At 38.6% G+C, this 24,146-nt stretch overlaps 1 protein-coding gene across 5 annotated transcripts in view; it reads right to left on the bottom strand.

Moving 5' to 3' along the window:
• Positions 1-24,146, bottom strand: part of LOC127442282 (fibronectin type III domain-containing protein 3B-like) — a 229,482-nt gene that overhangs the window by 159,051 nt on the left and 46,285 nt on the right. The window contains exons 1-3 of one of the 5 annotated variants that reach the window (XM_051700181.1): positions 20,354-20,373; positions 20,088-20,235; positions 12,594-12,669 (exon numbers count right to left, since the gene is read on the bottom strand). In XM_051700181.1, the coding sequence (XP_051556141.1) occupies positions 12,594-12,669; positions 20,088-20,207 (196 nt within the window). In that variant the 5' untranslated portion in view covers positions 20,208-20,235; positions 20,354-20,373. Of the gene's footprint in view, positions 1-12,593; positions 12,670-13,028; positions 13,330-14,204; positions 14,280-20,087; positions 20,305-20,353; positions 20,374-24,146 lie in introns of those variants that run through there. The other 4 variants (XM_051700180.1, XM_051700179.1, XM_051700183.1 and 1 more) reach the window with 4 other exon arrangements.

Below are 24,146 nucleotides of genomic sequence, written 5' to 3'. Positions count from 1 at the left end.
AATATACTCACAGTGTAGCGACAGATATTGGGGTTTTTCATGTAATTTAATCTAGAATGAAGTGGTTTTTCAGGCTACGTTCAGCTGTGAAATCTTCATTCAATTGCTTATCAACCTGCCAAGGTGAGTTGTGCGTGGATGCCGTGGAGAATGGTGTGAAGCCTCCACACACGCTATGTCTCCACGGTAACGCGCTCAACAAGCCACGTGATAAGATGGGCGGATTGACAGTCTCAGACGTGGAGGCAACTAAGATTTGTCATCTGTCACCAGGATTGAGGCGGGTCACTACGCCACCACAAGGTCTTAGAGCGCATTGGGAATTCCAAATTGGGAAGAAAAGGGGAGAAAATCCCCCCCCCCAAAAAAAAGATTTTTATTATTATGTGAGATGCACTGTAATACATATTATTGGCACTCTCATTCATACTTGGGGATGGGAATCAAAGGAATTTAATGATTCCGGTTCCGATTCCGATTCCTCTTAACGATTCCTGTTCAGATTCCTCTTAATGATTCTTTCAATTTTTTTAATAAGAAATGCAACTCTTATTGCATTTACTGCCCTCAGTAGCCAGTTGCCAAATTATGAGAGCAATTCAGATTTCTACAGAGCAGATATAACAAATCAGATATATATGTAATACACGTATTATAATTACAATGCATGTTTTCATAAAATTCCACTGATTACATCCAAACTTGTGTATCTTTAAACCACACAAGTGTCATATGAACAACCAGTCAGAAAATGCACTGCCTGTTTGAAGTCTCGCAGGTCTGAAGTACAACATTAAATAAACACAGTAAGTCTTATGTAGCCTAATACTGTACTTCAAGCTTGTGAGACTTCAACAGTTCCTATTTAATTTAGAGTTGGACATTTATAACTTGCGCATCAGTATAACATTCATCAATTAACCGCTTTGACTGATAAGTGATTTTGATTCACTAAAAAGTACCGGCTCATTAGTCATTCGTTCAGGAATCGGACAAAACGCTGTAGATTCAGTAGGGGGCAGGATTGCCAATGAAAAGCACTACAGAAAACACTGTCAGAATATTTTAGTACAGTGTTAGGCCTGCATACTGAAAAATGTAATGTGTGATAACCCTTAACAGAACCGAAATTCATGAAAATTATACGGTTACGGTATTAAAAAAAAAAAAAAGGAAATTCTCTGTTCTCGGTTCCCAACGCTATTTATACCGTCTCTTTAAAGTCAACATGAAATGACATTTACAAATTGTTTTACTACCATGTAGGTCAAAAAGAATATTAAATGAGAATTGTTTAGGGTGGGACTTGGTTTTAATCGAAAACTAAACCCAAGCATACCAGCAACAGTAAAAGAAAGTAATTTCAGAGGCATAGCAAGTTATTACATTTTGGGCTCTATTTTCGTGAGTGCGGAATGACCATACTCTATGTCTCATACAATTTTCATGAGAGTGCTAATTCTAATTCTCTATAATTTAACAGAGCGTAAATCCAAAACCTGAATCCATTTTTCATAAAAGGAGTGCGTCACTAGAAATATGCCTGACATTTCACAAGGACACAGTTAATGCACAAAAAAACAGAAGTCCATATTTCTATTCTTCGAATTCATTGCATATAGTCCATTTACACTACCAAATTTTTATGAATGTGCTGTCTTTGTTTATGTCGCTGGTGCTTTACAGGGAATGGACCATTATAAAAACCAGAGAAGAACCTCAGAATTAAATTGCACTTGAGCACTTTGTGCACGCAATTTTGCCGAACCCACTTACGCCTAGACTTAGCGCATGCTTACAAGGAAAAACCAAAACTTCATGGCCATGCCCACTGTGATGAGGGAGGAGGTCTCGTGTCTTCACAGCCCGGCCCCGAATCGGGCTAATTAGCTAGGAGGGGGATAAAGACGAGCCGGAGGCGCCAGTTCGAGAGAGAGAGAAAGCCACATGTGCATGAGTGTCTATGTGTTTGTGTTTAAGTTGATTTAAGTTAATTTATGTTATTAAAAGTTATGCTTACGGTTCAGCTGGTTCCCGCCGCCTCCTTGCAGATCCTTGAACCCGTTACATTGGTGCCGAAGCCCGGGAAGGAGGAGGGATGTACTGTCGCAGACTCCTCGCCGCTGCCTTCCTGACAGGGGAGGGAGGGGTCGCTGCTGGCTGCCGAGAGTCGAAGGAACCGCTGTCGTCCACCGAGAAAGGGCAGGAGCCGTTCCATCCACCACGGGTCAGAGGACTCGCTGCCGCCCGCCAGAGGTCGGAGGAGTGGCTGAGTTCCAGGTGACGGTGTGTCCAGGGACTGGCGAGCCAGTTTTATCTCTCTCCTCTCTCTCTCTCTCTCTCTGCCTCGCTCTTTCCCTCTCCTCTTCCCCTCCCCTCGTCTCTCCCATGGCTCCAGAAAGGCAGGGAAGACCTGCCGGCAAGCACAGCCGGAAGGGCAACAACCCCCTCCAGGAAGGCAGGGAGTACGTCATACCAGGGGTTTCCCCGGCCTGAGTCGGGCGAGGGAGGAGTGTGACGAGGAGGAGGGTGGGGCCGGGCTGTGAGGACACATGCCCGGCACTGAATCGGGCTAATCAGCCAGGAGGGGGGTAAAGACAAGCCGGAGGCGCCAGTTAGAGAGAAAGAGAGAGAGATAGACACATGCGACCGCTGTGTGGGTGTGTGTGTGTGTGTGTCTCTATGTGTTTGTGTTTAAGTTGATTTAAGTAAATTTATGTTATTAAAAGTTAAGTTTATTGTTCAGCCAGTTCCCGCCTCGTCATTGCCCATCCTTGAACCCGTTACACCCATTTACTTTGCCTGTATGACTTAAAGCTTAGCGCTGCGCTTTGTGCTCGCTCTCTTAAAATAAGGCCTTGTATGAAACATTTTTTTTTATTCTTTTAATAGCATGCACTCATGAATAATGCATAATAAAACCAAAAGCACTTGTGAATCATGCACATTAGAACCAAAAACTTGCAAGAAAGTGAACAGGGTTTATTGATATCATGCTGACTTTAAGTAAACATCCTTTCCTAATTACCCACAGATAAAAAAAATAAAAAAAGAGACAGAACAATTTGCCTTATCAGCAGACACTGAAAAGAGAGATAAAACAAATGAATTGGTTAATGTCTGTTGAAAACATTAGAGATCAAAGTGTCTGGCTGATCAGGCCATGGACTTGAGTAAATGACACACAGGAAATGCTCACAGAAGGCTGAATTACCCCTTTAATGAAACTAGAGTCCCCACTCACCCTGCTCTCTCTGGTACTATGCCAGGCCACACTGTTCCTGCCCACAGTAGGGATGTGCAAAAGAACATACACTCACTGAGCACATTATTAGGAACACTATGGTCCTAATAAAGTGCCAGACATGGTATTCTGCTGTTGTAGCCCATCCGCCTCAAAGTTACACGTGTTGTACATGAGATGCTATTCTGCTTACTACAAGAGTGGTTATCTGAGTTACCGTAGCCTTTCTGTCAGCTCGAACCAGTCTGGCCATTCTCTGTTGACCTCTCTCATTAACAAGGCGTTTCCAGGGGCCTGGGTAGCTCAGTGAGTATTGGACTACCACAACTGGAGCCGCAAGTTCAAATCCAGGGTGTAATGAGTGACTCCAGCCAGGTCTCCTAAGCAAACAAAGTGGCCCGGTTGCTAGGGAGGGTAGAGTCACATGGGGTAACCTCCTCGTGGTCGTGATTAGGGGTTCTCGCTCTCAATGGGGCACGTGGTAAGTTGTGCGTGGATCACGGAGAGTAGCATGAGCCTCCACATGTTGCGAGTCTCTGCGGTGTCATGCACAATGAGCCACGTGATAATATGCGTGGATTGACTGTCTCAGAAGTGGAGGCAACTGAGACTTGTCCTCCACCACCCGGATTGAGGCGAGTAACCGCGCCACCACGAGGACCTACTAAGTAGTGGGAATTGGGCATTCCAAATTGGAAGAAAAGGGGGATAAAATAAAAATAATAATAATAATAATAACAAAAACAAGGCTTTTCCTTCTGCAGAACTGCCACTCACTAGATGTTTTTTGTTTTTTGCACCACTCTAAGTAAATTCGAGACTGTTGTGCATGAAAATCCCAAGAGATCAGCAGTAACAGAAATATTCAAACCAGCCTGACTGGCAACAACAATCATGAGATCACTTTTTTCTCCATTATGATGGTTGATGTGAACATTAATTGAAGCTCCTGACCCATATCTGTATGATTTTATGCAATGCACTGCTGCCAAACGATTGGCTGATTAGATAATCGCATGAATTCGTAGGTGTACATGTGTTCCTTATAAAGTGCTGAGTGAGTGTTTTTTCTGGTCTTAAGGAAGAACTAAATAATTTGGTCGGTTCAGGTTCACCTGACCCCAATCAGAAATGTTTCATAGGGGGTGTTTACATTAAACACATTCTTAATGTGTTCAAAAACAGCTGGATGGAGCACAACAGAATGGAAAGAAAAGGGCATGACTATTTTTAACCTGACATGCTGTCTTCAAAATTCAAAGCACATGGTGCAAGGCATGCAAAAAAAAGGTGCGAGTCGTGACGTAACGTAACTCTGCATGGGACTTGTAACACAAGTGTTTTAATGGGGAACAATTTAAAGAAGCAACTTCTTTGAAAGAGTTTTAACCTGCAAACTAACAGCTAAAGCACAGCACACTGTCAGCATGCTAATAAAGTACTTGGACCATCGTAACCCATCCCTATCCCATAGCGCACTAACATTCATAAACCACAAATATGTCGTTCTGCTAGGCTAGTCAAAACATACCCTTCTCTTCCCCAGCAGGGAAAGATAGGACTAGAGATAAGTGCTATCTGAGGTCTCCTTTTTACACACTGCACTGACCTCGCAACAAAACAAAAAAGGGGCGCAAACACAGAAACACAAAACAGACGGCAGGAGGAAGCCCAAACATAGGACAGGGTGACCTCAAACAGCAGGACCTCCCTCCCTTTGCAAAAGTGTGGGAAAGCAGCACAGAGTGGCCTTGCTACAGAGAATGGATTGTGGCGGAGGGCTGTTGAGCCATGCCCTGGAAAAAGAAAAAGGTCACCTTGTTTAAACAAGACAAAGATTACAGTTCCTCTTCCACTCTAATTAGCAGAGATAGGAGTGGACTAGAGATCCAGTAAACATAGGGATCCAAAGGCCAAAATGACCTGCCACTAAGCCAGAGACCAGCAGCGTATGACAATCTATAAATTAGTTACTACTGTGGTCTATTTGGCCAGAATATCCTGCAGTTATAAAAAAAACAAACAAAAAAAAAAAACTTTACAACGTTTGACCTTATCGGACTATCAATCGTTATGTCTAATGTTAACAAACGTTGCCTAACTTTTGTAATGTCATTTATTTCAAAACATCAATGTATCCAATAAGTCAAAACAACAGCATAAGATATGGCACTTGCTCAGATGACATGTTTTCGGATATTCGTCTTTTCCTTTCTTTCATTATTTATTTGACCATTCGCTCTGATAAGATGTCCTGTCTCCATGTGTACACCGGTGCCTTGAACCACATTTATCCGCGCAGAGGAGCAAAGCCGAACCACAACCAAAATAATGTCCTTCCACAAGATGCACGTTTTATTTTTTTTTTAACCGCTAGAGGGCCACAAGTTCCATAGTGTAGCTTTAACAAGACAATACATGTAATTTTACGGTAAAATATTTTTTAGATGTAAAAAGTATGCTTTAAATAAATAACGGTAAAAATGTATATTATGTTTAACAAGAGAATACATGTACTTTTTACAGTAAACTACTGTTAAAATTACAGTGAAAAACAATAATCGGGCATTCCCAGTGTGACCCATCACATTTCATTATAATTTTTTGGGAACAGTTATGTTTCTTCTTATTTTTATCAGTTATGTACACTGGACATGTACATTGTGTTCTGTGTTATATTTTATGCAGTTTAGTCAGGGGCGTAGATTCTGGGGGTGGGGGGAGGTAACCCCCTAACAATCAAAACAAGCAAGTACAACCCCTCAATATGTATATCATGATCAATGGAAACATGGGTAAATGCTTCACGCTGAAACCCCCCATTGTTCAGGTCAAATCTACGCCCTTGAGTTTAGTTCATGTTTACTGCATTACAATATTTTAGTGTCAAATGTGTTACCCTGATGGTGTTTTGTGTTTGTGCGAGTAACAATGTACACGGTGTCTACACGTGTATTAATTATTGTTCCTGGAAGGGCCACTATTGATGAACTTTAAGTCATCATGTGGCCTTTTGTAGTAATGGCGATTAACATAACTTTGTAAAGTAAAAAAAAAAAAAAGTTTTATAGTTCCAGAAGGTTAGTATATATATATATTTTTTTAGCAGTGAATAATGACGTAGGCCACGTCCTCACTAATACATTAAGAATGAGAGGCATAAACGTAGCAAAATCAATGCGTTTTCAACCGAAGTGTGGAGATGGCCTTTAAATGTAGTCTCTCTAACACAAAGCTGTCGCATAGCTTCAGGAGATTTGGAATACGGCACACAAATTGTACGGACCACTTTTATGATGCTTTACAGCCGCGGTCATTACGACTGTAGTCACTACAAACTACTGTTATATGGAAGAATGAAAACATCTTGCGGGAACTTTCCTTTAAAAAAATCTCTTGAACTACATGAGGGTGACTAAATAATAAGAATTTTCATTTCGAGAGCAAACTATTCCTTTAAGATGTTGGTACTTAAACTCCATAGGTGCTAAAAATAATGGCATGACATTTTTCTATATTAAATATAGAGGTGAGTGGGATCTATATGTGGGAAGACCTCAGGATAAAGTGCTGTTTTTGCAGAGAAAGTTGATGATGAGGGAGGAAAGAGAGTGACCAATGAACACAGAGCAACCTTAATTATAAAATTCTTACCCAACAGCTTCCTTTCTTTCAACTTTTTCTACTAGCCTACTCAAATGACTTCAGAGGCCTAGAGTTAAAATCAACCGACTGAGCCACGAAGAGAGCAAAAGCTTCGTATTAAGTCAAACCTTTTCGACTTGAGTGTGTTCGAGTGTGTTCTTGGCTCGAGCCTATCTAAAAAGTTTGCTCTGTGTGTTCTGTGTTGCCAGCGGTCCACAGGCTAAACAGTGGTTACTTATATAAAATTCTAAATCTAGGCTTCTGCTCTGAGGTTTGCATAATGACAAAGAAGCCTCTCTGTAAAAGCAGCTACTTCAGAGCCCTCTGCTTCAGTCAACACTTCTAATTAAACCCAGTGACCTTTTCTGTAAACAAGTGTGTTTGAAATGCCCCTCTCCTCAGTGCACCACACCTTGTCCTTGTTGTTTCATCAGATGCTTTTCAGTGCTTTTTTCAACACTGTGATGCCATGAGCCGAGGCTTTTCACTCTGCGTCAGATGTGCTTGAGTGATTCTGTGCAACACAATGGCACAACCTGAAAGCTTGACCTAAATATTTCCTTGTGGTTTGTAACCTTTTACAGAATGTTGAGGAGAGAAATTAATGCAGGTATAGTCATTAATTATAGCATTGATGCTTTTATTATGGGAGGAAATGGTTTGTCAAAAATGTGCAGCAACACAGCTGAGAATACAATGGATGAAAGTGAGTACTGAAGGAAGCATGATGACAGATTTTAAGATAAAGGAAAACATGATATTAAACTGGAGATCACACAAGGCTTTGAGCACGCAGATTTTTTCGGGCAACGGACCAGGATGTGATGTCTCATGGGAGGGCTTCTGGTGTAAATAATACATCACAACTGGGGCCTGGGTAGCTCAGTGGTAAAAGACGCTGGCTACCACACCTGGGGTTCGCTAATTCGAATCCCAGGGCGTGCTGAGTGACTCCAGCCAGGCTTCCTAAGCAACCAAATTGGTCCGGTTGCTAGGGAGGGTAGAATCACATGGGGTAACCTCCTCATGGTCGCTATAATGTGGTTCATTCTCGGTGGGGCGCGTGATGAGTTGAACATGGGTGCCGCAGTGGATGGTGTGAAGCCTCCCCACGCACTATGTCTCCGTGGCTATGCGCTCAACAAGCCACGTGATAAGATGCGTGGGTTGACGGTCTCAGACGCGGAGGCAACTGGGATTCGTCCTCCGCCACCTGGATTGAGGCGAATCACTATGCGACCACGAGGACTTAAAGCACATTGGGAACTGGGCATTCCAAATTAGGGAGAAAAAGGAAAAATCCAAAAAAAAAAAAAAATAAATAACACAAAAAAATAATACATCACAACTAACAAATAATATTATATTTAAAATGTTAAAAAGCCCATATTATGCTAATTTATAGGTTCATGATTTTATTTTGGGGGTCTACTAGAATAGGTTTACATGCTTTAATGTTCAAAAAACACATTATTTTTCTCATATTGTACATTTCTGCTAAACCTATTTTCATCCTCTGGCTCAAACGCTCTGATTTAGGTCCTGTCTCTTTAAAGTCCCCCTTTCCAAAAAGGCCAGTCTACTCTGATTGGTCAGCTGGCCTATTTTGTAGTGATTGGTCAACTGCGTAGTGTGTGTGTCAGAAATGTAACGCCCTTTATCATAACTGAGTTTAAGGCTTCCGGAACAGCTGTAAACTCTATTGTAACTATGGTAACAATGGTGTCGGTTTTTGCCGTACCTGTTTGAGTCCGAATATTTTATTTTTTTTACCACAATTTTAGGTAAAAGCCGGCCCACAGCTGAATAGTAAACCCATACCAAAACAATAAATTTATATTGCAAGTTAGCCAAGCACTACCTTGGATTGCTGATGTAAAATTACCATTTGTAAAAATAAATCCATCTCCACACTTGATCACTATTCATGATTGTAAGAACGACAGTCTGCATAATTCTACACAATTGTAGGTAAAAGTGGACCCACAGCTGATTAGCAAAACTATTTCAACACAGTAACATTAGCTAGCAGGTTAGCAGAGGCCTACAGCTGTGCAATGGGTGTACACCATAGCAACAACACAAAACTCCGCATTTGAACTCTCGGTAGCAGATAAATCCACAAATAATAAAGCATACTTACAGGTTGTGATTCTGAAGCGCAGATTGTCCCAACAAAGTGGGAACTGCATCATCTTTCAGGAGTAACTATCTTGAAAATCCAGAATTGGTTGTGGTTGTACTTCTAAATAATTAAAATAAATTTATCCACTGATTCTTCAATTCGTCTGCCTTTGGAAGTCCAAACAAAGAGGTTTTGCTTCTGCAGTGAAGAAAACAGCGTCTTCTCAACATGGCAACAACACTAACCCAACTCATCCTGGCCTCAGCTATAACTATGTTTGTTTGAGGGCGGGCCAAAATAGCCCTTAGGCGAGCATTATGCAAATGTTTTACATAGTGACGTAGATACTTTACGGAAGAAATGGCTGGACTACAATCCAGCCGTTTCTTGTAGTTCTTTTACTTCTTCTAGTTGTCTGTGGGAGAGAATAACTCCCTTTTGCATGGACTTAGTGCTTTGTAACTTTGCAGACCTTTTACATGCACAAACAGCTACATTACACACTAAAGGAAAGGTAAAATCCCAAAAAGCATAATAGGGCCTCTTTAAAATATAGTCTACTCACTTTCCTACAACAATAAAACACGCAGCTTTGAAATATTTATTCTTTGTATTGTATTGAGCCAAGAGGTCAGTGTGTGACGTTTCAATCTTCTATTGGTCATGCGTCCTCTTATCATATGGATTCGCAGGCCAGAGTTCACGAAACTTTGATTCTTCATGTCATGACCCTTTAAAAATTGTTCGTGTCCCCGAACCGTAATACGGAATATTCCTACCATCTGAGCAATTCAAGCTTTAAGAACCACCTTTTTTCAGCATGGAGCATTAAGTGAAACTCTAGCTATAGGTGATGCACGCAGCTGTATAGACAACAAACCACACTCAGGCTTCTTTGACACTAAGGACAGCACAAGATGAGAATACGTCCTTGTTTTTAAACAGCTGGACGGAGCGCAAATCCCAATGCAGAGGTCTCAAGACGTGTTTTTCTGCGTTTCAAACAATGTTTAATTTGAAAGAGTGACCTAAAAACGCTGCGTTTATGATGCGACGCAACCAATGAGAAACGCTCCAAAAGAGCCCATCTGACGCAGGTGTACTCTAATGCGTCCTTAAACAAGCCCTTACAATAAATCTATTTTGGACAAACTGATGAATTCAGCTGCCACCAGGATTGCTGTGAACTGTAGGCCAATGACAAGCTTATGTTTAATAACATGGAAATAAACAATATATTGTCTTCTAAAGCCACTTTTTGTATTGTCTCATCAATGCTTTACTCATCTGTCACAAAAATGTAATGCATTTTAATCTAAATTATCTTTATAATATACAGTATATTATATTTGTAATTCTTTAAATATAACTATTCATAATTATTTAATCATTATATATTGAAATATTATTATACAATATATTATTTTAGGTGTACAATGAACAGCATTTTACTGCATTTATCTAGGTTAATGTTCATTAATAAAAATACAATTGTTCATTGTTAGTTTATGTTAGTTCATAATGCATTAACTTATGTTAACATATACTAATACATTTTTTAAAAGTAAAAGTTTTACATGTTGAAATTCAAATTAACCAATAAGAGCTGAATAAGTATTTTTCATTGTTAGTTCATGTTAATGTATTGGGAGTTAACTAATGTTAACAAATACAACCTTATTTTAAAGTTTTACCAAGTTTCTCATCTCATTACTTTTAAGAAAGTTACAAATATATTTTTATTGCAAAACAAGACTGATTAAGAAAATATTTTTGAAGTGTCATGGAGGATCCAAAATAAGGGTTGTATAAGCTGATAAACACACAAAGACACCCTGAACTACAATGAGAAAAGCCAGTGCTCTGGCTGTTGGATTCTGCAGGCCAAAGATGGGGCAAGTGCCTCCTACCTGTGGTACATGTTGCTGCCAAGGCCCCTGAAGCGCCCTGATTCATACAGATGGGCCCTTATCTCAACAGAGTGCCTTTCAACCAGACAGTGGCCCCATTCCCCCTACCCTCCATCCATTTCAAGCTAGCAAAAGCTGAAGATGGCCACTGAGCAGTGTATTTAATGTTACGCCAGATGAACTTTCATCTGGTGCCATTGATGAAAGTGTTAAATTATACATATCTTAAGTAATTTCTAGGCCATCCTGCTCTTTGAAATCAATGGTGAACTGGACCATGGATGTCTGGACCAATGACCAACCAACTTGTGGTGGAATGAAGGACATAGGTGCTCAAAGGGCTCCAGCATAGGTACTCATAGGGCTCCAGCAGACACCAAAAGAGCTAATATCCATTACTGCATCAAACATGTAAACCTGCCCTGATAGCAGTTCGGTCTTCATACATTACACAACAAAATATACTGTATATAAGTGCTTTCAATAATATCCAAAGACAAAAACATTTAAGTTCCAAGTCTCTTTGGGATGTAGTGGTTAAGGCCCAGGGCTGGTGACGAAAAGTTGTTGGCTTAGTAGCCACAAGATGTGTTCCATAGGCCATCACCAAAAAGCCCTTGATCAAGGCACTTAACCCCATGTTACTCCAAGTGGGATTGTCCCTGCCTGCAATAAATTCAACGGCAATTTGTAAGTCAAAGACACAAGTTCCATAAGCCCAGGTCATGTGCCAATAAAATACAAAAAGATACTTAACAACATTGTCTGGCTGTGACCTGGTAGCATACCGTACATTCATGTCTCCAGTAACAAGTTAATTTTTACTACCACAAATTAAATTCTGGTATTTCAAGAGGGCAGCATGCAGGAGCATTCTCCAACTTTTTTTGACAGATGTCTTTAGTGTGGACCTGTTCGGAGAACTCAACAACAGCCAAGGTAAATAACATGTCGTGTGCATCATTAATTATACACAAAGACTTTAAATGTTACAGGAAAGGGATAATGAGACAAAGAGTCTTTGTAATCTGCCATTGTTTTCCCTGTCTTTCACATCCCCAGAAGCATGCCAGTCTTGGCCTCTCATCGGTTTACACCAGCTCCAAATCCAATAACATGACAGCCATGGTTTTAAGTACAAACAGGAGCAGAGGGAACAACAGCAGAATCCCTCAATTCGTGCTGAAATTGCATGCTCAATAAGCAAACACCACACCTCACATCATTTAACAATTTCAGAAACAAATTCAGTTGGCTGCACAGTCTGAGAATCACACCACTGTGACAGACCAGCACCAGCTTAACCAGCAAGACTTCCATGGTCGACCAGCTTCACAAGGACTGGTTGACCAGAATTTCTTTGCTTTTGAGCAATGAATTTTCCTTTTTTTTTTTTTTTTTTTTTAGTTCATGAATACTGGATAAGGACATTTTTTTCTTACAATCACAAAATAGCAAATTCTAAACAAAGTTTTAGAATTTAGAAAAATTTAGGTTTTCCATGACAGTGGGAACCATGTAGTCCACCAGCTAGACCAGCGCCAAACCAGTGCTAAACCAGTACCAGCCTAGACCATTATTAAAAATTATTTTTAGTTTAAGCTGGTCTTTTCAACAGGGAGGCTACCAGTTGCATTTCACTGAGCTTGAGGCAGGAAGTATGTCATACCTTGAATGCATTGAAGAGAACCGTCCTCCGCTCTAATGGTGAAGGTCTCTCCAGGGTTGACTTGCACGAGGATCACCTGTGACACATGTGGAACCAGGTATTAGACATGCTTTTAAATTAAAACTTCTAAACAAGACCAGTGTGCCAAAAGTTTTGTCAGCAAACACAATCCAAGACAGTAAAAACAAGTTTCTTAATATATCCTTAAATGCATGTATCCACAACGTATAAAATGAGCCATGGAACATCCGACCCAAAAACATTGCACTATAGTGACCACAACAGCCAAGAACGATGACGTAACCAGATGTTGAAATTTTCTTGACAAAGAGACCGCTTGCACAAACGCACACCAAAACGACAAGTAAAACTCTGCAAAACAGTACAACGTCTAAACACAACTCTAACACTCTGACATCTTCTCAGGCTGCTTACCATCATGTTATCAGCACACAGGTCGTTGAGAGTGCAAACGTGCCTATAGATGTGAAAAAGTTGGCCCGCCATGTTGCACTAGCCCTAAGTATGTGTGAGCAGTGTGCATAGGGCAGGGTCTCTTCACAGCCCTGATCCTGATGGTCGTGTGTCAGGCGGACCTCCCATCTCTCCGCTTCAGCCCTGGAGATCTGGGCACCTACTTCCTCCTTTATGCACACATACACACACACTGTCTGCTGTTGCTGCTGCTGTTGCTATGGGAACTCCGGCGTGCACTGAAGAGCCAAACTGGCTTTCCAGAGGAAAAAGGGAAAAAAGCTTTTTCTCTCTCTCTCTCTTTCTCTCTCTCTCACCCTCCCCTTCTCTAAATCGTCCTCCCCAGCACCCAGCTAATGCAGATAAAGGACTTGCCTAACACACAGACACGTAACACCAGCAGAACATAAATGTACACTTACACAACCTCACGCAAACATGCCGCCTTTGCATATCAGATCGAGACAGACTAAAAACAAAATGTGTTCCCAATAAAATGTGTGTAATAGTTAATTGAGGATGGTGGGTAAACACCTGTGAATGAGAACACTGAATTCCCGTATGAAGTCCACAGACCTGACAACCTCATCAAGACCAGGAAAATTGTTGCATGTCGGGACAAAATTAAAGTTGAAATTGGTATTTTACCTCACAATACTATCAATATTCTAGGGCCAATAATGTATATACTTAGCTACATTTTTCACATTATCAAAAAGAGATTGATAAACACTCGAAGGAAGTGTGTAAGCACATGAAATGTACTACAAGATACTGCAAAAAATCATTGATTTTGCTACGTTTACACCACTCACCCACACTGGAATGGTGTTTTCCTCCACCAAAAACTGAAATTTACGAAAACGCTTCACATAACAACATACTTTGGAATACAATGACGTTAGGAAACTAAAAAACAGAGGTTTCTAACTTAAACGGATTAGTGCGGACATGGTCTTAGAACAAGTATGTTGGTCTAGAATGCTTTTTGTTTTTGTTATTGTAAACATGTTCATACAGATTGTTCGTACAGCTAGACTGCAAAAGTTTTCATGTAATGATAAACATGCTGAAACTAAGGAACACTATCCCTTTGCATCATGTTTTTTTGTTTTGTTTTTACAGACACTGACGTACCTATACTCTATGCTACTTCTGTGGCTCTGCAATGAAGTAAATCAGGAAAGTTCAGCACTTGTTGCACAAAGCACCGAAGTCCAATGAAGATTAACAAGAAACTAGTAAGTAAAACATCACAAAATCATAGTTTAGAATTGCAATACACTAATAATAATAATAATAACAACAAAAACACAATGTTATCATATTGCAACTCAGATTGATATTAGTGGCATGGTAAAAATATCAATTTCCCGATGCATCGCGATATTCATTTACACGATCTCAATATTGGTTCTTAAATTCCAAGATCTATCTTTTTCTCTATGTGCCCCCACTACAATGAGAGGAAATGACTCGCATTTGCAACCGACTAAAAATGTATATATTTGGCAACTGGCTAGAAAATGTTTAGATTTTCCTCACCAGTGAATTAATTTTCCTATAATACCTAGTTAGAAGGTGCCCTGTATAATTAACAGCATTAGCTGGGAGAGAATTATAACTAAAATAAACCCATGCATTGATATCCGAATTGAATCGGGAAATCTGTATCAATACCCAGCCCTAATTGATATCATACCATCAGGGATGCTGCACAGATTTTCAAATCAAATTTGAGACATTTTAAGACCTTTTTTAAGACTTGAACAAATAAAATTAGTACGGTATGTCCATACCAGATCATATTAAAATTATAATCTACCAATATAAACACATACGAATAAGAATTTACGAGTTTACGTACATGCGATAGTTTTTAAAATGTGTTAAAATTGTTCTACAAATTTTTTTTACTGTGATGGCACAGACACAGAGGCAACAATAAACCGAATTTCAAATAATAACCAAAAAAAAAAAAGATTTGGTGCAAACAGACTTAACTATCAACAAGCCAAAAATACACCGGGGACTCTTATTTTGAAATGTCTGTACTCCCAGTTGATCACAAAAATAGATAAGGGAAAATATGCACTCTTACAAACATCTACAACTTATTACTTTATACACACTGTAAAAAAAACATAGTCATAAAACAAAAATAAGCAGTAATTAACAGATTTTGAACCACTCTGAAACCACTGGAAACACTGTATCATGACCTCCCTGCGTGCACGGAGAATGTGCAACAGTGCCACGTCTTCACTTTGAAGCGTGGAGCGCATATAGACTATAGATTTATTTAATTAAATCACAGCCTTTTCCAGTTTAATAATTGTTGGCCATATTGCGATTCCTGTTTTCTGTCCCTAAATTTAAGACCTCTTTGAATGATAAGACATTTGTTATACAATTTAAGATATTTAAGACTTTTTATGGCCTTAAATTTTGAAAACTGAATTGAAAACATTTTAAGACTTTTTAAGCACCATCTGGAACACTGATCATATCACCGCATCTCTCCTGACTCCAACCCCTGAAATCCACACACGCCTGACAAAGAAGAGTGGACATGAACTTGGCAGAATTCAAAGCACTTAACCTTCACTATCTGCAGCAGACACCCTTTTCCTTTTCTCTCGAGGGTCTTAGTCTCTTTCCACTCTGGCGGGAGAAAACACGGCTAGCGTGCTGTATCTGCAGCACCTGGAGCAGTGATCAGAACAGACTGATCCGCTCTGATAGTGCAGATCTACAGAGAGATGTGTGAGGGAAAGGTGAGCCATGCCTGAGGGCTCAGAGTGCCCCCTGAATGTCTAATGTAAGACAACTAGAATGTTCCTCATTGTTATGTATAACTCAGATTATTGGCCAGTGTTCCGACCTAATGAATGCAAGGTTCAGAGAATTGAATGGTTGAGTATGTTTGATGTTTTTGTCTGTTTTCCATTAGAAATGAGTGAGGAACAGCCTAAATGTCAGTTGAATTTAGGGTCACAGCTGACCTGCAGCTACATGGTCGTCAATTTTTCAATTTTAACTCTCGAACTGCAGCTGAACTTGTGACTTCCCCTCAGCACACTATGAACCCAGAGAAAACTCTTTTTGAACTTGAAATAAACCCTTTATTTTGAAATCTTTGTCTTTCTCAGCTAAAAAGTTTTAATTGCTGTGTCACTGGCATGAGTAAACGAAATAGCAAAGGAAACAGTTTCTGGGACACTCTGCCTGTCTTCCATTAGTCGTTTAGACATTGTCCTAACCCAAACATTGGTTGAGCCAATGGTGCAGAGTCGTGTTGGTTTGGATGCTCCAACAAACAGAGCAATATTTTGATAGAGCCACAGAGCCACAATGGAAAATCAATCAATGTTTGGCTTACTTATCATCGTGCGACCCCGCATACACATGTGTGGACGTTGTATTTTGGCTTCGCTATATGCTTGATTTCATTTCATTTAAACTGACTGATCTCAGTTCAGGAATCTCTGGGCTGTCAGTAAAGGGTTAAACTTTTGACGTACGGAGTCATGTGACAACATGACACCGATCACAACGGAGTTTGTCTTTGGGAGAAACAGTAACAAAACTACATTTGGTAAGAAACCTAATTAAGTTTTTACACTGAAACCTGTTTGAGTCAAAAGATTGGAGTCTCTAGTTTCATCTGATATGCCATTTTTAAATTTGAGCGATTTATCACAAAACGCTATGCTGCTAAACACAATGTACACAAATGTGTACTTCAGCGCATATATTTGCTGTGCATTTACACATTGAGAATCAATGGGTTCATCCAAAAGCTGGAAAACATTTGCTTTCAGAGGCTTTATATGGAGTTAGGATGAAAATAAGGTGCATTTTTAACTGTTCTGAGACTAGTGCAGACAAACAGCAATTCACTGATCACTCAAGTCATTCACTAAATAGGGAGAAAGGGAGCATCCTATAGCTTTCCTATGCAGCTAAGTGCATTCACTTCTAACATCCGGTCAAAAGATCAGTTTCAGGCTGCAGATGATGTTTGAACCACTCAACATGTTTGGCAGACATGAGACAATGGTAATCAGTACTTAGATTCAGAATTTATCAATGTATAATTAGTAACTCTTTATAATAACTACACGGTATAAAGAGTCTGTAAAGCATTAGGTTATTGTCAATTGATCATTTATAAACTATTGTTCCTACATTAATAAGCTACATACAAATAGTTTGTTATTTGTTTATATTCACTGTAGCAAATGATTTATTATTGTTTAATAAGTTCATTTATAGGAAGTTTGATAATATTTTTTAACACGAACAAGGCATGAATTCATAGTAAATAAAGAAATTATATATTTAAGTAATTGGATTTACATTTAAACATAATTAATGTATTTGTTACTGTTTTAGTAACACTTACTATTAAAGCAATTATAACTTAATATATAGGGCGTAATAAAGCAGACTAATTGCTAACTAAGCATTCTGCATAACCTAATCTAAAGACAACACAAAAGTACAGGAATAAAAGTGAGAGAGGAATTCCAGTTTATTAAAAGAGATCCTCTAATTGCTCAAACGCCACTTTAGCATGTTCCATCCTATTAAGCTTTATGAGCAGACTTAATTAATTGGGCAGATTTGTATCTCAGGTACCAATCCTTGTAGTAAAAAGTTACAAGCACAGTATTTAATGTACAAATGTCTGCAGTATGACAAAAACATACTGATATTTAGATTTGAATGCTGATCAACGATAAATTCAGTTTTCAGGATTCAGGACGGGAGGCGCCCCCCTTCAGGAAGACACATTTGACTCTCATAGAATTTTTTTTTGTTAAATCACCACTTGATGACAAGTTTTAAGAGCAAAATTAGATTTTCAATACATCATCAACTTTTATTACTTCAAAAGAAAATGCAAATGTTTAAGTTTGCAAGGCATAAAAAAATAGGACCCGATGAAATGTTTTTTTTCCTAATTCTGCTTTGTTTTCCCAAATTCTGTTTTCCATTTTATTTTTTCTGAATTCTGTTAAAAAAAAAAAAAAATGTTAATAAAAAATGACTAATCAAATGAATTCATAAAGAGTTCAAATGAAATTATTTTATCAAATAAAGTGCTTCAATAACATCTTCACAGATGAATCTCAAACAGTTATTTTGCCAAATAACGTGAGCACAACAGAGAATCACTGTATAAATTAAAAACGTAAGGTACATTCAGTACAACACTAGCAGTAGCACACTTGCTTGTGAAATTTGCTAAAATATAACTATTCCTGATATAATAGTAATAATGAGAATATTTGAAATATTATTATTATTAAAATGAATATACAATTTTTACAATGCAGTAGTAATATATTTTTTGTCATAATTTCTTCAATTTCATGCATCCATTTAAACCAAACTTTTACTTTGATGCATCACTGTGTCAGTTTCTGTGTCTGTTTGATGGAAATTTCACACTTCTTAATAAGCAGTTTGCTACGTACTCGTTTGATTGTTACACCGTAAGAGGCTGCAATTTCATTAAATAAATAGTCTGGAATGTGCTGCACGCTTCGCATTAAATGAGCGTTTCACTTTCTGCAATCTAATACACAGATTACAGATGTCATTATGTGATGTTTTTAGTGTGTCAGCACCTTCACACATCACTTTGAAGCGTGCAACACAAGAGAACTGGATATTTCTTCAATGAAATCGCAGGCTGCTGTGGTTTAATAATCAGACTAGGACACATGTACAACACATTTACAAGATCAACGGAAGATTTAATGACAATGCAGTACTGGCCCGAAAGGGCGAAACTCACACTGGCCCAGTGCCAGCTGGCCAAACTTACTGCTGAACCATGTTAATAAATGTTTAATCGGACATATATAGTTCTCACTTTAGATTAAGTCACGCAAAATGCTTAGCTAGCCATTAATAAGTGATTTATTAAGACCTTTATTAAGCATTAATTGATTTAACAGTGAGTGTACCTAAAACATTAATATGCACATTAATTAAGCAGAAATGTGTAACCTATTCATTACATATGTAATATCTTTATTAACTATGAATTTATGCTTTCTTAATATTTTCATAAACACTTCTTTACCACTGTTTTGTATCAACTAAAAAACAGCAGTTAGGTATGCAAAGTAAGTTGTTTACTAAGGATAAAAAAACAAACTGCCTATATATATATATATAAACAATAATAAATCATTTGCTAAAGTGAATAGAAACAAATAACATACTATTTATATGTAGCTTATTAATGTATTAATAATTTATAAATTATGGTTCCTTCATTATCAATTAACTATAAACTAAAGCTTTACAAATACTTTAAACTATAATACTAATACTTTAGTTATTATAAAGAGTTACAGTATAATTTTATTTGAACATGGTTGGCAGTGATTGGATGATGCTGGCCATTGCTTTGAATCAGAATTAATCATGCTAATTTTTTATGTAATGTCTGTAACGTCTCAAAAACATGAACCACCAACAATCCTGGAAACAAACAATTTGATAAAAAAAATAAAACAAAATCTGACTTTCTATAGCTTGGTATCATTTAAAATTTCACAACTTAGTCTCGCTGTCAACATATGTTGCTATCAATTTAGGAAAACAATTTGCTTTAGAATTTTTTTTTAGGAATGACTCTTCACTTTCAATTACTGAACTTCTACACTCCAAAAAATCTTTTTCTTTAATCTGAATGATCTTAATATCCTTAAAACAAGATAACTTCACCGGATAAGCAACATTGCGCAAGACTTTTAGACTTGTTTTCCAAGAATGTATCTTGAAAATAAGTGTATTTGTCTTATGAAACAGGCAGACTATTTGTACTTGCATCCCAATATTCAAGATACATTCTCTGACAACAAATCTCAATGTCTTCCACATTTTTGCTTACCCGGTGAATTTATCTTAAGGGTTTTTAGACATTTTTACTGAAAAAACAAGACAAAGATGCTCTTGAGACTCTGAGACAGTGTGCGGTGTAGCGTTCACCCTCACCTGTTGTGATCCATCCCCATTAACATTAATCATGTGAGGCATCATGGTCACCTCCCCGTTCAACAGCGGTGGTGGCAGGTCCAGCGGAATCTGGTCTGTCATCATCATTGTGACGTACATTCATGGAGAACTTTCCTGGACAACCTATCTGTGAGGATACAGAGCGAGAAAGAAACACTGTCACCGAACGGAAAAATAAACAAGCTCAACAAAAGACTGCAAGAGAGCTGCACAATAATTTTAGATGATCTCAAACTCAAACACACCCTCTCTGTGTGGCTTTTTTGTTCTGTGAGGGAAGTGGACGTGTTCATTTATGTAAGATGGTTTCACAATTCATTTTTGACGTTCCAGTGACTGAGCTAAAGCATGAATGGATGGAAAATGCAAAAAAACTTAATCAGTATGTTTGTCTCGTTTTACAGTAAAAATGTCTAAACAAGATAAATTCACCTGAAAACAACTGTGTAAGCTATTAATGCTTGTTTTCAGAGAATGCATTTACTGAAAAACAAGTGAAAAAAAAAAAAACTGCCAGTACCACAAATTCTGCATTCTCTGGAAGAAAAAAAAAAAAAGACTTAATATCTAATGCAGTTTTGCTTATTAAGTAAATATTGTTTTAAGGATGTTTCAACATTTGAACTTGCACACAAGACAAGAGATACTTGTTAAGAAAATTATTTTTTCATTGCAGAATCTCACCACAGTGATTCAGCAGGCAACTGAAGCCAACCATAAAGCACAGCAGTGTCATTGTGAGCTGGCCAACCTAAAGAAAATTCTCCTAAATGAAAAGAGTGTGTAACTGACATGAAAGTGTGCTCTCACCCCCCAGAGTTTGAGCTTTGCAACATGTAGAGTGTGCTTGAGTAAACTCTGCTGAGCGATTTCAACACTAACAATGAACTCAGCTTTGATAAAAGATCATTTACACAAGCCAGTAATAATCCCGCTCTTTAGTGCTGCGTGACTGTTGTCTAACGGAGGAGAAAGGGTTTGGGGAATAAGTGGACTGAGTCACCAATGGAGGGTGGAGTGAAGAAATGGACGCACAACTTTTTCCATTTCGGACGCAATGCCACCCAATGGCAACACAAACACGTATGTAAACAGCGCCACAGCTCAAGTCATTCCATGTAAAGAGGCACAACATATGTGGCAGAGCCCGCAGAACCAGGAGGTAACCCCCTCAATGCCTCCATCCCCTCCTCAGGCAGCCACAGCACATACTGTAGAGAAACAGAGTAACCTCTTTTCTTTGCCAGTGCTGTATACAGTATTCTCTCTAGAATTCAAATGGATTGCACAAGGTTTGTGTTCTGCACCACCGAGTGAAGCCAGGAGAACTCAAGCAAGAGATTCGTGCTATCCTATCTCTTAAGCACGCTGCTGTGCCCTGCGGACTTCCGTCATGCCAGGCAAAAGCGTGTTTCAGGAAGCGTATTTAGTGCTTTTAACCTGCCGAACATTCAGGGATGCGGTGTCATAATATTATTTTTTTCGTACTTAAAATAAATGTAAACGTTGAAAATTGTAATCATCTCAAGTAAAAGTCCTATGATGTGAAAATTTGAAAAATATACTGTAAAGTACTGTAACAAGAGTAGTTGTAATTTGTTACTCTCCACCTCTGCACACTTCTCAACAATCCGCTCAACTTGAGGCACCATTAATGTCCGTAGCACAAAGAATGTGGGATGAGTTATGCATCGAAGTTTAAAGGAATTTTCAATACAACTTAAGCTCAATCGACAGCATTTGTGGCATAATTAAAAAAAAACAATTGCATACAAATTTTACATTTTGACTTGTCCCTCCTTTTACGCCACAAGACATAAACAATATCAGTGTGATAAGTGTAATAACCTTTTCTAAGTTATAGCCAATTTTACAACTTCAGTGCCATTACAACGTAATGCTGTAAACCCTGTAATCCCGGAAATGTAGTAATCCGCTGGAAAAAAATTACGGTTTACAACTACATCTCAGTTAATACATGAGTTTTAACAGAAGACTTTATGTTAGTACTATTATAAAATTATAAGCTTCACATTTCTGCCTTTAAAAAAAAAAGCATAAATCGAGGTTACAGTGAGGCACTTACATACAATGGAAGTGAATGAGGCTAATTTTTGGAGCGTTTAAAGAAGGGACAAGTCTAAATAATTTTTTTCATTAGTTATATCAACATTACGCCACAAATGCTGTCAACTGAGCTTAACTTGTATTGAACACGGATTGTTCCTTTAATATTTAGGGTGAGTGTGGTTTTCAAAACAGAGATACAGCAACAAAAATCTACAGCTTTTATTTGACAGCTGTTGCTCCACGTCAAATGAGAGGTGAAAATCCAGCTGAAGACATTATAAATGTTTGTGGACACCAGCAGAGTGGAAATCTGATTCCTTCCCCATGCTGTGGTCCAGCCACGCTTCCTCTGTCTTCTATTGTATCTCCCTTCTTCTCATCCTTCCTCTGTTTAACTTTCCATCCATCATTCAGCACCTTTTAAGCTCTCCTCAAGCTCTGTTTATGCAGAGCATCAGTTGAGATTGACATGGCAAAACAAGGATTTACAGATTAAACAGATGGTGACCTCCTATAGGCCCAGTCACTATCCCGTCCCTCTCTTATGATGCTGGCTCTTAGACACATGGTCTCTAAATGCAGAGTGTGGCTCTGGCCTGAGAATGCAGGAAGATCAATCGGGAATGATGGACCATCTCTGCATCTGATATTCCAGCAGGACCAGAGACCCAGCAGGACCTATACAACAACACTGCCATTACTACAGTCTGTGCAGTTTGATATTACAGGACAAAAGATCTCAATGTTTTACCTCATGATACTGTATTTATATTGTAACATTAAGAATCTATATTTTAAGTAGCATTTTTCAGATAATATTTTGGTGAGAAATAAATGACCACCAGAGACCCAGAGCAAATGTGTGATAAGAACTAAAGTAGCATTAACATTACAAACACTCAATACTTCCATTTAACCATGATGCAAATTCGGAACGAGCTAACAGTAGTCTATATAGTCTTTAACATATTTCATTTGCAAGGATTCCTTTGCATATCCTCTGTAAAGCTAGACTGCAAGTGTATTGTGTAATGATAATGCTGGAACCCATGTACTCCCTTTATGTTGGTTTTAACTGACACTGCTCAACACTTCTAAAGCTCTATGAATGAGTACAGCAGGACATTCAGCACTTTTTGCACACAGCACCAAAGTCCAATTAAAATTAATTAAAAATTAGTAAAAGATTGCAAAATATCACCATTTCAATTGCAATACACAAAAGAATGATTTATTGAAAATCCTAGCTGATTCTCACTTCAAGCAAAGCAAAACAAAAAACATACAGAAAGTGACAAAAAGAAATAAAAACATTTGACATTGTCAAAGATAATGATGTAGGGTTTAAGACAGCAGGTCAGAATAGATGGATAGAAAAGTTGGCTTCTGAAAGTGTCGTAACTTTAAACAGGTACTGTGAATTGCACCATCATAGACTCAAGAATGAAAGCAAGAGAGGAAGAAAGAGAAAGAGAGAGACAGACAGATGGCCACACACAGCGACAAACCCTACAGCTAACAAGAAATAATTAATGATCTTTTAAAAACCGCCAAGCCACAGTCCCAAAGAGCTGAGGGCCGGCCGATGCTAGGAGAGAGATGGAGGGAGAGAGGCAAAACAGAGAAAGCAAAAAGAGAAAAGTTGAGCGGTTAGGATGAGATTAGCCCAGATGAGTGGCCCGTGCTGTGCTGCTTTGATGCCTGGATACCTCCTGCTTTAGCATCTAATGGGGCCTATGCTAAGCTTCTGCCTCTCACCCAGAATGCTATAATTAGGATTTCCATTGAAACCCAAGCCTGCATTTATTTTAGGATTTGTCCAACTTACAATGGAAACTTACAATGAGATGGTTATGGGTTGTGAAAGCTTAATGGCTGTGTTTACAGAAAGGCCGGCTTAATATTTCATACAACTATGGAGCCATTTTTATCTGTTTATTTGAAGTGATCCGTTTTGTTCTGGCTTTA

The sequence above is a fragment of the Myxocyprinus asiaticus genome, chromosome 6 (genome assembly GCF_019703515.2).
Source record: "Myxocyprinus asiaticus isolate MX2 ecotype Aquarium Trade chromosome 6, UBuf_Myxa_2, whole genome shotgun sequence".
Taxonomy (NCBI): Eukaryota; Metazoa; Chordata; class Actinopteri; order Cypriniformes; family Catostomidae; genus Myxocyprinus; species Myxocyprinus asiaticus.
Note: the sequence above shows the minus strand (reverse complement) of the source record. Positions and strands in the feature narration are given on the sequence as shown.